This window comes from Aythya marila (assembly GCF_965140915.1).
Source record: "Aythya marila genome assembly, chromosome: 5".
In the NCBI taxonomy this organism is placed as follows: domain Eukaryota; kingdom Metazoa; phylum Chordata; class Aves; order Anseriformes; family Anatidae; genus Aythya; species Aythya marila.
In genome coordinates this window covers 31,121,880-31,138,269 of record NC_139046.1, presented here as the reverse complement: position 1 = coordinate 31,138,269, position 16,390 = coordinate 31,121,880, and the positions used below count along the sequence as shown (strand labels likewise).

General features: G+C 58.0%; 1 protein-coding gene across 1 annotated transcript; it reads left to right on the top strand.

Moving 5' to 3' along the window:
- Positions 1-937: 937 nt before the first annotated feature.
- LOC309878800 (olfactory receptor 5AS1-like) lies at positions 938-1,886 on the top strand (the record flags this gene model as incomplete). The annotated part of the gene is given in 3 exon segments (XM_082761745.1): positions 938-1,270; positions 1,274-1,471; positions 1,473-1,886. Coding segments are annotated over 3 exon segments (945 nt in total).
- Positions 1,887-16,390: the final 14,504 nt, after the last annotated feature.

Below are 16,390 nucleotides of genomic sequence, written 5' to 3'. Positions count from 1 at the left end.
CATATCCTTTATTACATCTCCTTTTTAAGTAAAAATGTGAACAAAAAAATCTATCCTTACTTAAGTTTATGTTGATAGAAGCAGAAATCAGTCTTTACGTTTGCATGGTAAAGTTAAACTCATAATTTCTATTCCAAATGTGAAACTAGCACCCAAACCTGATTATCTGGAGAATGTATTTGAAGGATTGTGTTCTGAGGGATACCTTTGACAGCATAATTTAAGTTCAGTATATAGCTTCAACAACAGTAGCAACAGCAAAGTATGTGAGTTTTTTTAAAGGTTCAATATTAAAAATATTACTTTTTTTTTTTTTTTCCCCATTTTGATGACTTAATGTAGTTCTAAATTTGACCTATGTCAAAGAAGAGGCTCCATCCCCCAAATCTCATAGTTACGTTAAGCATTTAGAAAGAAAGAAAATATGAGGAACAATATTCAACAGGAAAGCAAAAACGAACATTACTAACCCTAAATTGTGCCTGAACCCTATGCTTCACTCACCCAAATATCTAATGCTTATTTCATGTAGGAAGTAATGTTTGTTGTTTTGTTTTTTTTTTTTTTTTTTTTTTTTTTTAGCAATGCAACATATAAAACACTCATTGATATACTATTTTGGCTTTAAGTATTTCAAAATACCCATCTAAGAATGTCTATGTCATGCACATGTCATTGAATCTATCTGCTATAAGAGGAAGAACTTCTCATGGAATTGTTTCCTAATTTCTCTTTCAATGTCCTCCTCAGGTTTTACGTCTGAGTATGCTTTACATCACCACTTTCTCCTTTTGATATTGTGTGTAAAATAATTGTGCTACCTTTAAGTCTCTTGAGCAGACAGGGACGAACCCTGCTTGATTATGGCTCAAGCGTTAGGACCAACCAATGATCCCTTGGACAACGCTTACCAAAAGGGCAGATGTGAAGGAAGGAAATGCCTGAAGAAAACTACACTGCAGTGACCGAGTTCATTCTCTTGGGTTTCATTGACCGCTTGGAGGTGGAATTACCTTTGTTTGGGCTCTTCCTGCTCATCTATATCACCACGCTGGCGGGCAACGCTGGCATCATTGTGCTCGTCTGGCTCAATGCCTGTCTTCATAGCCCCATGTACTATTTCCTAAGCAATTTATCTTTCTTAGACCTCAGCTATTCATCTGCTATTGCTCCCAAGATACTGTTGAATCTGTTAGCACAGTGGAAGACCATTTCTTTCTTTGGTTGTGCAACACAGATGTTTCTCTTCGCTGCCCTTGCTGATGCTGAGTGACTCATTTTGGCTGTGATGGCCTATGACCACTACATGGCCATATGTCATCCTCTTCTCTACACCATTACCATGTCCCACCAGGCCTGCGCCTTCATGGTAGCTGGGGCTTATCTCAGTGGGGTTCTGACCTCACTGGTCCACACGAGCTTTGTGTTCACCCTGTCGTTCTGTGGCTCCAACACCATCAACCCCTTTTTCCTGTGACATTCCCCCACTGCTGGAGCTCTCCTGCTCCAAAACAAACGTCAATGAGATCCTCCTCTTCACCATGTGTGGCTTTATACAAACCAGCACCTTCCTGATCATCATCATCTCCTGTGCCTGCATCCTTGGCACCATCCTTCAGTTTCATGCCACAGAGAGCAGCCACAAAGCCTTCTCTACCTGCACCTCCCACCTTATGGCTGTTGGCATATTTTACGGTTCCCTCCTTTTCGCTTATTTACGGCCTAGCTCCAGCTACTCACCAGACACAGACAAAATAATTGCTGTAATTTACACTCTGGTCTTACCCATGCTGAACCCCAGGATCTACAGCCTAAGGAACAAGGAGGTTAGGGAAGCCCTAAGAAGATCAATAGAGAGGGAAATGTTTTCTCAGACACTTACTTAGCAGAGAAAAGTCAATGTGTGCCGCCTCTAGTGTGCCGCCTCTAGTGTGCCGCCTCTAGTGTGCCGCCTCTAGTGTGCCGCCTCTAGTGTGCCGCCTCTAGTGTGCCGCCTCTAGTGTGCCGCCTCTAGTGTGCCGCCTCTAGTGTGCCGCCTCTAGTGTGCCGCCTCTAGTGTGCCGCCTCTAGTGTGCCGCCTCTAGTGTGCCGCCTCTAGTGTGCCGCCTCTAGTGTGCCGCCTCTAGTGTGCCGCCTCTAGTGTGCCGCCTCTAGTGTGCCGCCTCTAGTGTGCCGCCTCTAGTGTGCCGCCTCTAGTGTGCCGCCTCTAGTGTGCCGCCTCTAGTGTGCCGCCTCTAGTGTGCCGCCTCTAGTGTGCCGCCTCTAGTGTGCCGCCTCTAGTGTGCCGCCTCTAGTGTGCCGCCTCTAGTGTGCCGCCTCTAGTGTGCCGCCTCTAGTGTGCCGCCTCTAGTGTGCCGCCTCTAGTGTGCCGCCTCTAGTGTGCCGCCTCTAGTGTGCCGCCTCTAGTGTGCCGCCTCTAGTGTGCCGCCTCTAGTGTGCCGCCTCTAGTGTGCCGCCTCTAGTGTGCCGCCTCTAGTGTGCCGCCTCTAGTGTGCCGCCTCTAGTGTGCCGCCTCTAGTGTGCCGCCTCTAGTGTGCCGCCTCTAGTGTGCCGCCTCTAGTGTGCCGCCTCTAGTGTGCCGCCTCTAGTGTGCCGCCTCTAGTGTGCCGCCTCTAGTGTGCCGCCTCTAGTGTGCCGCCTCTAGTGTGCCGCCTCTAGTGTGCCGCCTCTAGTGTGCCGCCTCTAGTGTGCCGCCTCTAGTGTGCCGCCTCTAGTGTGCCGCCTCTAGTGTGCCGCCTCTAGTGTGCCGCCTCTAGTGTGCCGCCTCTAGTGTGCCGCCTCTAGTGTGCCGCCTCTAGTGTGCCGCCTCTAGTGTGCCGCCTCTAGTGTGCCGCCTCTAGTGTGCCGCCTCTAGTGTGCCGCCTCTAGTGTGCCGCCTCTAGTGTGCCGCCTCTAGTGTGCCGCCTCTAGTGTGCCGCCTCTAGTGTGCCGCCTCTAGTGTGCCGCCTCTAGTGTGCCGCCTCTAGTGTGCCGCCTCTAGTGTGCCGCCTCTAGTGTGCCGCCTCTAGTGTGCCGCCTCTAGTGTGCCGCCTCTAGTGTGCCGCCTCTAGTGTGCCGCCTCTAGTGTGCCGCCTCTAGTGTGCCGCCTCTAGTGTGCCGCCTCTAGTGTGCCGCCTCTAGTGTGCCGCCTCTAGTGTGCCGCCTCTAGTGTGCCGCCTCTAGTGTGCCGCCTCTAGTGTGCCGCCTCTAGTGTGCCGCCTCTAGTGTGCCGCCTCTAGTGTGCCGCCTCTAGTGTGCCGCCTCTAGTGTGCCGCCTCTAGTGTGCCGCCTCTAGTGTGCCGCCTCTAGTGTGCCGCCTCTAGTGTGCCGCCTCTAGTGTGCCGCCTCTAGTGTGCCGCCTCTAGTGTGCCGCCTCTAGTGTGCCGCCTCTAGTGTGCCGCCTCTAGTGTGCCGCCTCTAGTGTGCCGCCTCTAGTGTGCCGCCTCTAGTGTGCCGCCTCTAGTGTGCCGCCTCTAGTGTGCCGCCTCTAGTGTGCCGCCTCTAGTGTGCCGCCTCTAGTGTGCCGCCTCTAGTGTGCCGCCTCTAGTGTGCCGCCTCTAGTGTGCCGCCTCTAGTGTGCCGCCTCTAGTGTGCCGCCTCTAGTGTGCCGCCTCTAGTGTGCCGCCTCTAGTGTGCCGCCTCTAGTGTGCCGCCTCTAGTGTGCCGCCTCTAGTGTGCCGCCTCTAGTGTGCCGCCTCTAGTGTGCCGCCTCTAGTGTGCCGCCTCTAGTGTGCCGCCTCTAGTGTGCCGCCTCTAGTGTGCCGCCTCTAGTGTGCCGCCTCTAGTGTGCCGCCTCTAGTGTGCCGCCTCTAGTGTGCCGCCTCTAGTGTGCCGCCTCTAGTGTGCCGCCTCTAGTGTGCCGCCTCTAGTGTGCCGCCTCTAGTGTGCCGCCTCTAGTGTGCCGCCTCTAGTGTGCCGCCTCTAGTGTGCCGCCTCTAGTGTGCCGCCTCTAGTGTGCCGCCTCTAGTGTGCCGCCTCTAGTGTGCCGCCTCTAGTGTGCCGCCTCTAGTGTGCCGCCTCTAGTGTGCCGCCTCTAGTGTGCCGCCTCTAGTGTGCCGCCTCTAGTGTGCCGCCTCTAGTGTGCCGCCTCTAGTGTGCCGCCTCTAGTGTGCCGCCTCTAGTGTGCCGCCTCTAGTGTGCCGCCTCTAGTGTGCCGCCTCTAGTGTGCCGCCTCTAGTGTGCCGCCTCTAGTGTGCCGCCTCTAGTGTGCCGCCTCTAGTGTGCCGCCTCTAGTGTGCCGCCTCTAGTGTGCCGCCTCTAGTGTGCCGCCTCTAGTGTGCCGCCTCTAGTGTGCCGCCTCTAGTGTGCCGCCTCTAGTGTGCCGCCTCTAGTGTGCCGCCTCTAGTGTGCCGCCTCTAGTGTGCCGCCTCTAGTGTGCCGCCTCTAGTGTGCCGCCTCTAGTGTGCCGCCTCTAGTGTGCCGCCTCTAGTGTGCCGCCTCTAGTGTGCCGCCTCTAGTGTGCCGCCTCTAGTGTGCCGCCTCTAGTGTGCCGCCTCTAGTGTGCCGCCTCTAGTGTGCCGCCTCTAGTGTGCCGCCTCTAGTGTGCCGCCTCTAGTGTGCCGCCTCTAGTGTGCCGCCTCTAGTGTGCCGCCTCTAGTGTGCCGCCTCTAGTGTGCCGCCTCTAGTGTGCCGCCTCTAGTGTGCCGCCTCTAGTGTGCCGCCTCTAGTGTGCCGCCTCTAGTGTGCCGCCTCTAGTGTGCCGCCTCTAGTGTGCCGCCTCTAGTGTGCCGCCTCTAGTGTGCCGCCTCTAGTGTGCCGCCTCTAGTGTGCCGCCTCTAGTGTGCCGCCTCTAGTGTGCCGCCTCTAGTGTGCCGCCTCTAGTGTGCCGCCTCTAGTGTGCCGCCTCTAGTGTGCCGCCTCTAGTGTGCCGCCTCTAGTGTGCCGCCTCTAGTGTGCCGCCTCTAGTGTGCCGCCTCTAGTGTGCCGCCTCTAGTGTGCCGCCTCTAGTGTGCCGCCTCTAGTGTGCCGCCTCTAGTGTGCCGCCTCTAGTGTGCCGCCTCTAGTGTGCCGCCTCTAGTGTGCCGCCTCTAGTGTGCCGCCTCTAGTGTGCCGCCTCTAGTGTGCCGCCTCTAGTGTGCCGCCTCTAGTGTGCCGCCTCTAGTGTGCCGCCTCTAGTGTGCCGCCTCTAGTGTGCCGCCTCTAGTGTGCCGCCTCTAGTGTGCCGCCTCTAGTGTGCCGCCTCTAGTGTGCCGCCTCTAGTGTGCCGCCTCTAGTGTGCCGCCTCTAGTGTGCCGCCTCTAGTGTGCCGCCTCTAGTGTGCCGCCTCTAGTGTGCCGCCTCTAGTGTGCCGCCTCTAGTGTGCCGCCTCTAGTGTGCCGCCTCTAGTGTGCCGCCTCTAGTGTGCCGCCTCTAGTGTGCCGCCTCTAGTGTGCCGCCTCTAGTGTGCCGCCTCTAGTGTGCCGCCTCTAGTGTGCCGCCTCTAGTGTGCCGCCTCTAGTGTGCCGCCTCTAGTGTGCCGCCTCTAGTGTGCCGCCTCTAGTGTGCCGCCTCTAGTGTGCCGCCTCTAGTGTGCCGCCTCTAGTGTGCCGCCTCTAGTGTGCCGCCTCTAGTGTGCCGCCTCTAGTGTGCCGCCTCTAGTGTGCCGCCTCTAGTGTGCCGCCTCTAGTGTGCCGCCTCTAGTGTGCCGCCTCTAGTGTGCCGCCTCTAGTGTGCCGCCTCTAGTGTGCCGCCTCTAGTGTGCCGCCTCTAGTGTGCCGCCTCTAGTGTGCCGCCTCTAGTGTGCCGCCTCTAGTGTGCCGCCTCTAGTGTGCCGCCTCTAGTGTGCCGCCTCTAGTGTGCCGCCTCTAGTGTGCCGCCTCTAGTGTGCCGCCTCTAGTGTGCCGCCTCTAGTGTGCCGCCTCTAGTGTGCCGCCTCTAGTGTGCCGCCTCTAGTGTGCCGCCTCTAGTGTGCCGCCTCTAGTGTGCCGCCTCTAGTGTGCCGCCTCTAGTGTGCCGCCTCTAGTGTGCCGCCTCTAGTGTGCCGCCTCTAGTGTGCCGCCTCTAGTGTGCCGCCTCTAGTGTGCCGCCTCTAGTGTGCCGCCTCTAGTGTGCCGCCTCTAGTGTGCCGCCTCTAGTGTGCCGCCTCTAGTGTGCCGCCTCTAGTGTGCCGCCTCTAGTGTGCCGCCTCTAGTGTGCCGCCTCTAGTGTGCCGCCTCTAGTGTGCCGCCTCTAGTGTGCCGCCTCTAGTGTGCCGCCTCTAGTGTGCCGCCTCTAGTGTGCCGCCTCTAGTGTGCCGCCTCTAGTGTGCCGCCTCTAGTGTGCCGCCTCTAGTGTGCCGCCTCTAGTGTGCCGCCTCTAGTGTGCCGCCTCTAGTGTGCCGCCTCTAGTGTGCCGCCTCTAGTGTGCCGCCTCTAGTGTGCCGCCTCTAGTGTGCCGCCTCTAGTGTGCCGCCTCTAGTGTGCCGCCTCTAGTGTGCCGCCTCTAGTGTGCCGCCTCTAGTGTGCCGCCTCTAGTGTGCCGCCTCTAGTGTGCCGCCTCTAGTGTGCCGCCTCTAGTGTGCCGCCTCTAGTGTGCCGCCTCTAGTGTGCCGCCTCTAGTGTGCCGCCTCTAGTGTGCCGCCTCTAGTGTGCCGCCTCTAGTGTGCCGCCTCTAGTGTGCCGCCTCTAGTGTGCCGCCTCTAGTGTGCCGCCTCTAGTGTGCCGCCTCTAGTGTGCCGCCTCTAGTGTGCCGCCTCTAGTGTGCCGCCTCTAGTGTGCCGCCTCTAGTGTGCCGCCTCTAGTGTGCCGCCTCTAGTGTGCCGCCTCTAGTGTGCCGCCTCTAGTGTGCCGCCTCTAGTGTGCCGCCTCTAGTGTGCCGCCTCTAGTGTGCCGCCTCTAGTGTGCCGCCTCTAGTGTGCCGCCTCTAGTGTGCCGCCTCTAGTGTGCCGCCTCTAGTGTGCCGCCTCTAGTGTGCCGCCTCTAGTGTGCCGCCTCTAGTGTGCCGCCTCTAGTGTGCCGCCTCTAGTGTGCCGCCTCTAGTGTGCCGCCTCTAGTGTGCCGCCTCTAGTGTGCCGCCTCTAGTGTGCCGCCTCTAGTGTGCCGCCTCTAGTGTGCCGCCTCTAGTGTGCCGCCTCTAGTGTGCCGCCTCTAGTGTGCCGCCTCTAGTGTGCCGCCTCTAGTGTGCCGCCTCTAGTGTGCCGCCTCTAGTGTGCCGCCTCTAGTGTGCCGCCTCTAGTGTGCCGCCTCTAGTGTGCCGCCTCTAGTGTGCCGCCTCTAGTGTGCCGCCTCTAGTGTGCCGCCTCTAGTGTGCCGCCTCTAGTGTGCCGCCTCTAGTGTGCCGCCTCTAGTGTGCCGCCTCTAGTGTGCCGCCTCTAGTGTGCCGCCTCTAGTGTGCCGCCTCTAGTGTGCCGCCTCTAGTGTGCCGCCTCTAGTGTGCCGCCTCTAGTGTGCCGCCTCTAGTGTGCCGCCTCTAGTGTGCCGCCTCTAGTGTGCCGCCTCTAGTGTGCCGCCTCTAGTGTGCCGCCTCTAGTGTGCCGCCTCTAGTGTGCCGCCTCTAGTGTGCCGCCTCTAGTGTGCCGCCTCTAGTGTGCCGCCTCTAGTGTGCCGCCTCTAGTGTGCCGCCTCTAGTGTGCCGCCTCTAGTGTGCCGCCTCTAGTGTGCCGCCTCTAGTGTGCCGCCTCTAGTGTGCCGCCTCTAGTGTGCCGCCTCTAGTGTGCCGCCTCTAGTGTGCCGCCTCTAGTGTGCCGCCTCTAGTGTGCCGCCTCTAGTGTGCCGCCTCTAGTGTGCCGCCTCTAGTGTGCCGCCTCTAGTGTGCCGCCTCTAGTGTGCCGCCTCTAGTGTGCCGCCTCTAGTGTGCCGCCTCTAGTGTGCCGCCTCTAGTGTGCCGCCTCTAGTGTGCCGCCTCTAGTGTGCCGCCTCTAGTGTGCCGCCTCTAGTGTGCCGCCTCTAGTGTGCCGCCTCTAGTGTGCCGCCTCTAGTGTGCCGCCTCTAGTGTGCCGCCTCTAGTGTGCCGCCTCTAGTGTGCCGCCTCTAGTGTGCCGCCTCTAGTGTGCCGCCTCTAGTGTGCCGCCTCTAGTGTGCCGCCTCTAGTGTGCCGCCTCTAGTGTGCCGCCTCTAGTGTGCCGCCTCTAGTGTGCCGCCTCTAGTGTGCCGCCTCTAGTGTGCCGCCTCTAGTGTGCCGCCTCTAGTGTGCCGCCTCTAGTGTGCCGCCTCTAGTGTGCCGCCTCTAGTGTGCCGCCTCTAGTGTGCCGCCTCTAGTGTGCCGCCTCTAGTGTGCCGCCTCTAGTGTGCCGCCTCTAGTGTGCCGCCTCTAGTGTGCCGCCTCTAGTGTGCCGCCTCTAGTGTGCCGCCTCTAGTGTGCCGCCTCTAGTGTGCCGCCTCTAGTGTGCCGCCTCTAGTGTGCCGCCTCTAGTGTGCCGCCTCTAGTGTGCCGCCTCTAGTGTGCCGCCTCTAGTGTGCCGCCTCTAGTGTGCCGCCTCTAGTGTGCCGCCTCTAGTGTGCCGCCTCTAGTGTGCCGCCTCTAGTGTGCCGCCTCTAGTGTGCCGCCTCTAGTGTGCCGCCTCTAGTGTGCCGCCTCTAGTGTGCCGCCTCTAGTGTGCCGCCTCTAGTGTGCCGCCTCTAGTGTGCCGCCTCTAGTGTGCCGCCTCTAGTGTGCCGCCTCTAGTGTGCCGCCTCTAGTGTGCCGCCTCTAGTGTGCCGCCTCTAGTGTGCCGCCTCTAGTGTGCCGCCTCTAGTGTGCCGCCTCTAGTGTGCCGCCTCTAGTGTGCCGCCTCTAGTGTGCCGCCTCTAGTGTGCCGCCTCTAGTGTGCCGCCTCTAGTGTGCCGCCTCTAGTGTGCCGCCTCTAGTGTGCCGCCTCTAGTGTGCCGCCTCTAGTGTGCCGCCTCTAGTGTGCCGCCTCTAGTGTGCCGCCTCTAGTGTGCCGCCTCTAGTGTGCCGCCTCTAGTGTGCCGCCTCTAGTGTGCCGCCTCTAGTGTGCCGCCTCTAGTGTGCCGCCTCTAGTGTGCCGCCTCTAGTGTGCCGCCTCTAGTGTGCCGCCTCTAGTGTGCCGCCTCTAGTGTGCCGCCTCTAGTGTGCCGCCTCTAGTGTGCCGCCTCTAGTGTGCCGCCTCTAGTGTGCCGCCTCTAGTGTGCCGCCTCTAGTGTGCCGCCTCTAGTGTGCCGCCTCTAGTGTGCCGCCTCTAGTGTGCCGCCTCTAGTGTGCCGCCTCTAGTGTGCCGCCTCTAGTGTGCCGCCTCTAGTGTGCCGCCTCTAGTGTGCCGCCTCTAGTGTGCCGCCTCTAGTGTGCCGCCTCTAGTGTGCCGCCTCTAGTGTGCCGCCTCTAGTGTGCCGCCTCTAGTGTGCCGCCTCTAGTGTGCCGCCTCTAGTGTGCCGCCTCTAGTGTGCCGCCTCTAGTGTGCCGCCTCTAGTGTGCCGCCTCTAGTGTGCCGCCTCTAGTGTGCCGCCTCTAGTGTGCCGCCTCTAGTGTGCCGCCTCTAGTGTGCCGCCTCTAGTGTGCCGCCTCTAGTGTGCCGCCTCTAGTGTGCCGCCTCTAGTGTGCCGCCTCTAGTGTGCCGCCTCTAGTGTGCCGCCTCTAGTGTGCCGCCTCTAGTGTGCCGCCTCTAGTGTGCCGCCTCTAGTGTGCCGCCTCTAGTGTGCCGCCTCTAGTGTGCCGCCTCTAGTGTGCCGCCTCTAGTGTGCCGCCTCTAGTGTGCCGCCTCTAGTGTGCCGCCTCTAGTGTGCCGCCTCTAGTGTGCCGCCTCTAGTGTGCCGCCTCTAGTGTGCCGCCTCTAGTGTGCCGCCTCTAGTGTGCCGCCTCTAGTGTGCCGCCTCTAGTGTGCCGCCTCTAGTGTGCCGCCTCTAGTGTGCCGCCTCTAGTGTGCCGCCTCTAGTGTGCCGCCTCTAGTGTGCCGCCTCTAGTGTGCCGCCTCTAGTGTGCCGCCTCTAGTGTGCCGCCTCTAGTGTGCCGCCTCTAGTGTGCCGCCTCTAGTGTGCCGCCTCTAGTGTGCCGCCTCTAGTGTGCCGCCTCTAGTGTGCCGCCTCTAGTGTGCCGCCTCTAGTGTGCCGCCTCTAGTGTGCCGCCTCTAGTGTGCCGCCTCTAGTGTGCCGCCTCTAGTGTGCCGCCTCTAGTGTGCCGCCTCTAGTGTGCCGCCTCTAGTGTGCCGCCTCTAGTGTGCCGCCTCTAGTGTGCCGCCTCTAGTGTGCCGCCTCTAGTGTGCCGCCTCTAGTGTGCCGCCTCTAGTGTGCCGCCTCTAGTGTGCCGCCTCTAGTGTGCCGCCTCTAGTGTGCCGCCTCTAGTGTGCCGCCTCTAGTGTGCCGCCTCTAGTGTGCCGCCTCTAGTGTGCCGCCTCTAGTGTGCCGCCTCTAGTGTGCCGCCTCTAGTGTGCCGCCTCTAGTGTGCCGCCTCTAGTGTGCCGCCTCTAGTGTGCCGCCTCTAGTGTGCCGCCTCTAGTGTGCCGCCTCTAGTGTGCCGCCTCTAGTGTGCCGCCTCTAGTGTGCCGCCTCTAGTGTGCCGCCTCTAGTGTGCCGCCTCTAGTGTGCCGCCTCTAGTGTGCCGCCTCTAGTGTGCCGCCTCTAGTGTGCCGCCTCTAGTGTGCCGCCTCTAGTGTGCCGCCTCTAGTGTGCCGCCTCTAGTGTGCCGCCTCTAGTGTGCCGCCTCTAGTGTGCCGCCTCTAGTGTGCCGCCTCTAGTGTGCCGCCTCTAGTGTGCCGCCTCTAGTGTGCCGCCTCTAGTGTGCCGCCTCTAGTGTGCCGCCTCTAGTGTGCCGCCTCTAGTGTGCCGCCTCTAGTGTGCCGCCTCTAGTGTGCCGCCTCTAGTGTGCCGCCTCTAGTGTGCCGCCTCTAGTGTGCCGCCTCTAGTGTGCCGCCTCTAGTGTGCCGCCTCTAGTGTGCCGCCTCTAGTGTGCCGCCTCTAGTGTGCCGCCTCTAGTGTGCCGCCTCTAGTGTGCCGCCTCTAGTGTGCCGCCTCTAGTGTGCCGCCTCTAGTGTGCCGCCTCTAGTGTGCCGCCTCTAGTGTGCCGCCTCTAGTGTGCCGCCTCTAGTGTGCCGCCTCTAGTGTGCCGCCTCTAGTGTGCCGCCTCTAGTGTGCCGCCTCTAGTGTGCCGCCTCTAGTGTGCCGCCTCTAGTGTGCCGCCTCTAGTGTGCCGCCTCTAGTGTGCCGCCTCTAGTGTGCCGCCTCTAGTGTGCCGCCTCTAGTGTGCCGCCTCTAGTGTGCCGCCTCTAGTGTGCCGCCTCTAGTGTGCCGCCTCTAGTGTGCCGCCTCTAGTGTGCCGCCTCTAGTGTGCCGCCTCTAGTGTGCCGCCTCTAGTGTGCCGCCTCTAGTGTGCCGCCTCTAGTGTGCCGCCTCTAGTGTGCCGCCTCTAGTGTGCCGCCTCTAGTGTGCCGCCTCTAGTGTGCCGCCTCTAGTGTGCCGCCTCTAGTGTGCCGCCTCTAGTGTGCCGCCTCTAGTGTGCCGCCTCTAGTGTGCCGCCTCTAGTGTGCCGCCTCTAGTGTGCCGCCTCTAGTGTGCCGCCTCTAGTGTGCCGCCTCTAGTGTGCCGCCTCTAGTGTGCCGCCTCTAGTGTGCCGCCTCTAGTGTGCCGCCTCTAGTGTGCCGCCTCTAGTGTGCCGCCTCTAGTGTGCCGCCTCTAGTGTGCCGCCTCTAGTGTGCCGCCTCTAGTGTGCCGCCTCTAGTGTGCCGCCTCTAGTGTGCCGCCTCTAGTGTGCCGCCTCTAGTGTGCCGCCTCTAGTGTGCCGCCTCTAGTGTGCCGCCTCTAGTGTGCCGCCTCTAGTGTGCCGCCTCTAGTGTGCCGCCTCTAGTGTGCCGCCTCTAGTGTGCCGCCTCTAGTGTGCCGCCTCTAGTGTGCCGCCTCTAGTGTGCCGCCTCTAGTGTGCCGCCTCTAGTGTGCCGCCTCTAGTGTGCCGCCTCTAGTGTGCCGCCTCTAGTGTGCCGCCTCTAGTGTGCCGCCTCTAGTGTGCCGCCTCTAGTGTGCCGCCTCTAGTGTGCCGCCTCTAGTGTGCCGCCTCTAGTGTGCCGCCTCTAGTGTGCCGCCTCTAGTGTGCCGCCTCTAGTGTGCCGCCTCTAGTGTGCCGCCTCTAGTGTGCCGCCTCTAGTGTGCCGCCTCTAGTGTGCCGCCTCTAGTGTGCCGCCTCTAGTGTGCCGCCTCTAGTGTGCCGCCTCTAGTGTGCCGCCTCTAGTGTGCCGCCTCTAGTGTGCCGCCTCTAGTGTGCCGCCTCTAGTGTGCCGCCTCTAGTGTGCCGCCTCTAGTGTGCCGCCTCTAGTGTGCCGCCTCTAGTGTGCCGCCTCTAGTGTGCCGCCTCTAGTGTGCCGCCTCTAGTGTGCCGCCTCTAGTGTGCCGCCTCTAGTGTGCCGCCTCTAGTGTGCCGCCTCTAGTGTGCCGCCTCTAGTGTGCCGCCTCTAGTGTGCCGCCTCTAGTGTGCCGCCTCTAGTGTGCCGCCTCTAGTGTGCCGCCTCTAGTGTGCCGCCTCTAGTGTGCCGCCTCTAGTGTGCCGCCTCTAGTGTGCCGCCTCTAGTGTGCCGCCTCTAGTGTGCCGCCTCTAGTGTGCCGCCTCTAGTGTGCCGCCTCTAGTGTGCCGCCTCTAGTGTGCCGCCTCTAGTGTGCCGCCTCTAGTGTGCCGCCTCTAGTGTGCCGCCTCTAGTGTGCCGCCTCTAGTGTGCCGCCTCTAGTGTGCCGCCTCTAGTGTGCCGCCTCTAGTGTGCCGCCTCTAGTGTGCCGCCTCTAGTGTGCCGCCTCTAGTGTGCCGCCTCTAGTGTGCCGCCTCTAGTGTGCCGCCTCTAGTGTGCCGCCTCTAGTGTGCCGCCTCTAGTGTGCCGCCTCTAGTGTGCCGCCTCTAGTGTGCCGCCTCTAGTGTGCCGCCTCTAGTGTGCCGCCTCTAGTGTGCCGCCTCTAGTGTGCCGCCTCTAGTGTGCCGCCTCTAGTGTGCCGCCTCTAGTGTGCCGCCTCTAGTGTGCCGCCTCTAGTGTGCCGCCTCTAGTGTGCCGCCTCTAGTGTGCCGCCTCTAGTGTGCCGCCTCTAGTGTGCCGCCTCTAGTGTGCCGCCTCTAGTGTGCCGCCTCTAGTGTGCCGCCTCTAGTGTGCCGCCTCTAGTGTGCCGCCTCTAGTGTGCCGCCTCTAGTGTGCCGCCTCTAGTGTCTTTCTTGCACAGAACACGTGTTACCTCTGATAGCTGAGACTCTTTTTCATAGAGCTTGAGGGCATGTTCAATTTTCTTCAAGTTGCTGTAGCTGTTCAGGAAGCAGTCACAGCTGAGACCCAGGCCTGAAGGGAATATAACAGACTTTCTTCATACTGTTTTTGACCTGCATATTGTGGAAACAGTGTTTCTTTTATGACAAACCGCGCATTCTCACAATTTCCACTTAGTCAAAGTAGCTATCTTTCCACCAGTATTCATCCCAACCAGTTTCTATTTACCGCTGTCCTCGTTTGCAGTCCGCCCCCCTTCCCCCGGCTAGCCACCCCTATATATTTTTTAACATGACGTCAGATGGTATGGAAAACCCCTTTGGCTAGTTTGGGTCACCTGTCCTGGGTCTGTCCCCTGCCAGCCTGCCTGTTGGCAGGACAGAGCAAAAGGCTGAGGTGTTCTTGGCTTGGTATAAGCACTGCTCTGCAACAGTTAAAACATCTGTTTTTTGTCAGCACTCTTCTCATCCTAAGCCAAAACACAGCATTCCACCAGCTACCAGGAAGAAAATTCATTCTGTTCTAACTGAAACCAGGACAGCCACGGGGCAAATCCGCATTCACATTAAGGTACCTTTTTCACACAGCCCATTTTTCAGTCTTCCAAATACTTAAGAACCTTCTTCAACGTCAGGCTGACCTGTGTGTACTTGGGCTTCTGAGGCCTTTTTTTTTTTTTTCTTCTTCTTTTCCTCCCGTGCTTGGAAGGGAGCTTAGAATCCTCTTAAGTAATTTCACAGTAAACAGACAAGGTGAAGCTAGTACTCACACTCCTCAACAGTAACAACCGCAGAACCCAGCAACACTTACCTGCTGTCTTCTGAGCTTGAGTCACTTCCAAAGTGCTTCGCAGTGAAATAGTTCCACCAGGGTTTTTCTGAAGAAGGCACCACCAACGTAACTAACTCATAGATTCTCTAAAACTATTTCACAGAGAGGGCAGAAAACATGAAGGAAAAGCAGCCTCGTAGGGAACACTGAGCCCGATTCACCACGAGAGAAAAACACCCTAGGCTACCCAAGCCTCAGTCTCTCCTGGGGAGGCAATTCTCCCATAACTCTTCAGGCTTCCTATATAGCAAAGGTCAAATGATCCACACCTGGCAGGTTTCACTTAACAAGGGTGGAGCCAAGAGACCTTGTGGAATAAGCTCATCTACCTGGCTTCAAAATTTTAAGGTCTATTGCTCCTTATCACTTAGTAGAAATAACCTGACAAGGGGCTTAGTGGTTACAGTTGACCTAATGAATTTTGTGCACAAAAGGTGCACAAGGGTCATATTTCTGTTAGTCATTCTGTGAGCAAAATTAGTACAGAGCCTGTTAAAAAAATCAATACAAATAAATAAAAGAAATGAATAAAAAAGAAAATGACCTTAAAGGCAAACTTGCCATCATAGATTTTCATCTCTCTAGTCATTACAGATAAAGAATTTAGCAATCAGAATTCCTTTTCTTGCTATTAATGTTATTTACATTTTCTTCTCTGAGATCCCTTCTTTATGCAGGACTTTTCTAAATCTAGCCCCATGACCTCTGACTACTCTATTTATAGAATCATAGAATATCCTGAGCTGGAAGGGACCCATGAGGATCATCAAGTCCAACTCCTGGCACCGCACAGGTCTACCCAAAAGTTTAGACCAGGTGACTAAGTGCACAGTCCAATCGCTTCTTAAATTCAGACAGGCTTGGTGCAGTGACTATGCCCCTGGGGAGCCTGTTCCAGTGTGCAACCACTCTCCTCTCGGTGAAGAACCTCTTGCTGATGTCCAGCCTAAACCTTCCCTGCCTCAGCTTAACACCGTTCCCATGGGTCCTATCACTGGTGATTACGGAGAATAGGTCAGCACCTGCCTCTGCACTCCCCCACGTGAGGAAGTTGTACGCTGCAATAAGGTCCCCCCTCAGTCTCCCCTTTCCCAGGCTGAAGAGGACCAGTGACCTCAGCCGCTCCTCATACGGCTTCCCCTCTAGGCCCTTCACCATCTTCATCACCCTCCTCTCGACACTCTCCAGCAGTTTAATGTCCTTCTTGTACTGTGGTGCCCAGAACTTCATGCAGTACTCGAAGTGAGGCCGCACCAACGCAGAGTAGAGCGGGACAATCACTTCCCTCGATTGACCAGCAATGCCGTGCTTGATGCACCCCAGGGTATGGTTGGCCCTCCTGGCTGCCAGGGCACACTGCTGGCTCATGTTCAACTTGCTGTCAACCACCGCCCCCGGATCCCTCTCTGCGGGGCTGCTCTCCAGCATCTCGTCACCCAGTCAGTACGTATAGCCAGGGTTGCCCCGTCCCAGGTGCAGGACCTGGCACTTGCTCTTGTTAATCTTCATGCGGTTGGTGATCGCCCAGCTCTCCAATCTGCCCAGATCTCTCTGCAAGGCCTTTCCACCCTCATCTGAGTCTACAACTCCTCCAAGTTTGGTGCCATCAGCAAATTTGCTCAAAACACCTTCTAGTCCTACATCTAAATCGTTTATAAAAACATTGAAGAGGACTGGCCCTAAAATGGAGCCTTGAGGGACCCCACTAGTGACCATGTGCCAGACTGATGTGGCCCCATTTACCACAAGCCCTTGAGCCCTGCCTGTCAGCCAATTGCTCACCCACCATATGATGTGTTTGTTAAGTTGTATGCTGGACATTTTGTCCAGTAGGATCCCACGGGAAACCATGTCAAAAGCTTTGCTCAAGTCCAAAAAGTTCACGTCAGCTGGTTTCCCTTGATCAACTAGATGGGTGATCTTATCATAAAAGGAATTCAGATTTGTTAGGCAGGACCTACCCCTCATGAACCCATGTTGGCTGGGACCAATGACTGGTTTGTCCCCCAGGTGCGCTTCAAGAACTTCAAGGATCATCTTCTGCAGAATTTTACCAGGCGCTGATGTGAGACTGACAGGCCTGTAGTTGCCACGGTCTATTTTCTTGCCCTTCTTGAAAATTAGTACGACATTTGCCAGCTTCCAGTCCACTGGGACCTCTCCAGATTCACAAGATCATTGAAAAATAATTGAGAGAGGTCCCACGATGGCATCAGCCAGCTCCTTAAGCACCCTGGGATGAATCCCACCCGGTCCCACGGACCTGTATAGATCCAGGTGGAGCAGCAAATCCCGCACACGTTCAGGGTCGGTTGGGAGTTGATCATTCCCACCATCATGGTCCTCCAGCTTAGGGCACCCGGGGTGTATTTACTTCGGCTGCGTAGAAGCTATCACGCATAAATGCCAGGCTCCAGATCCTCACTCACTATTCAGGTCAAGGACTGGGCTGCAAGTTTTGGCTTTAATTTGTTTACGTGCCTACATTGCTGTTTCCTGGCAGGTCATGGGAAGAAGGTTGGCTGG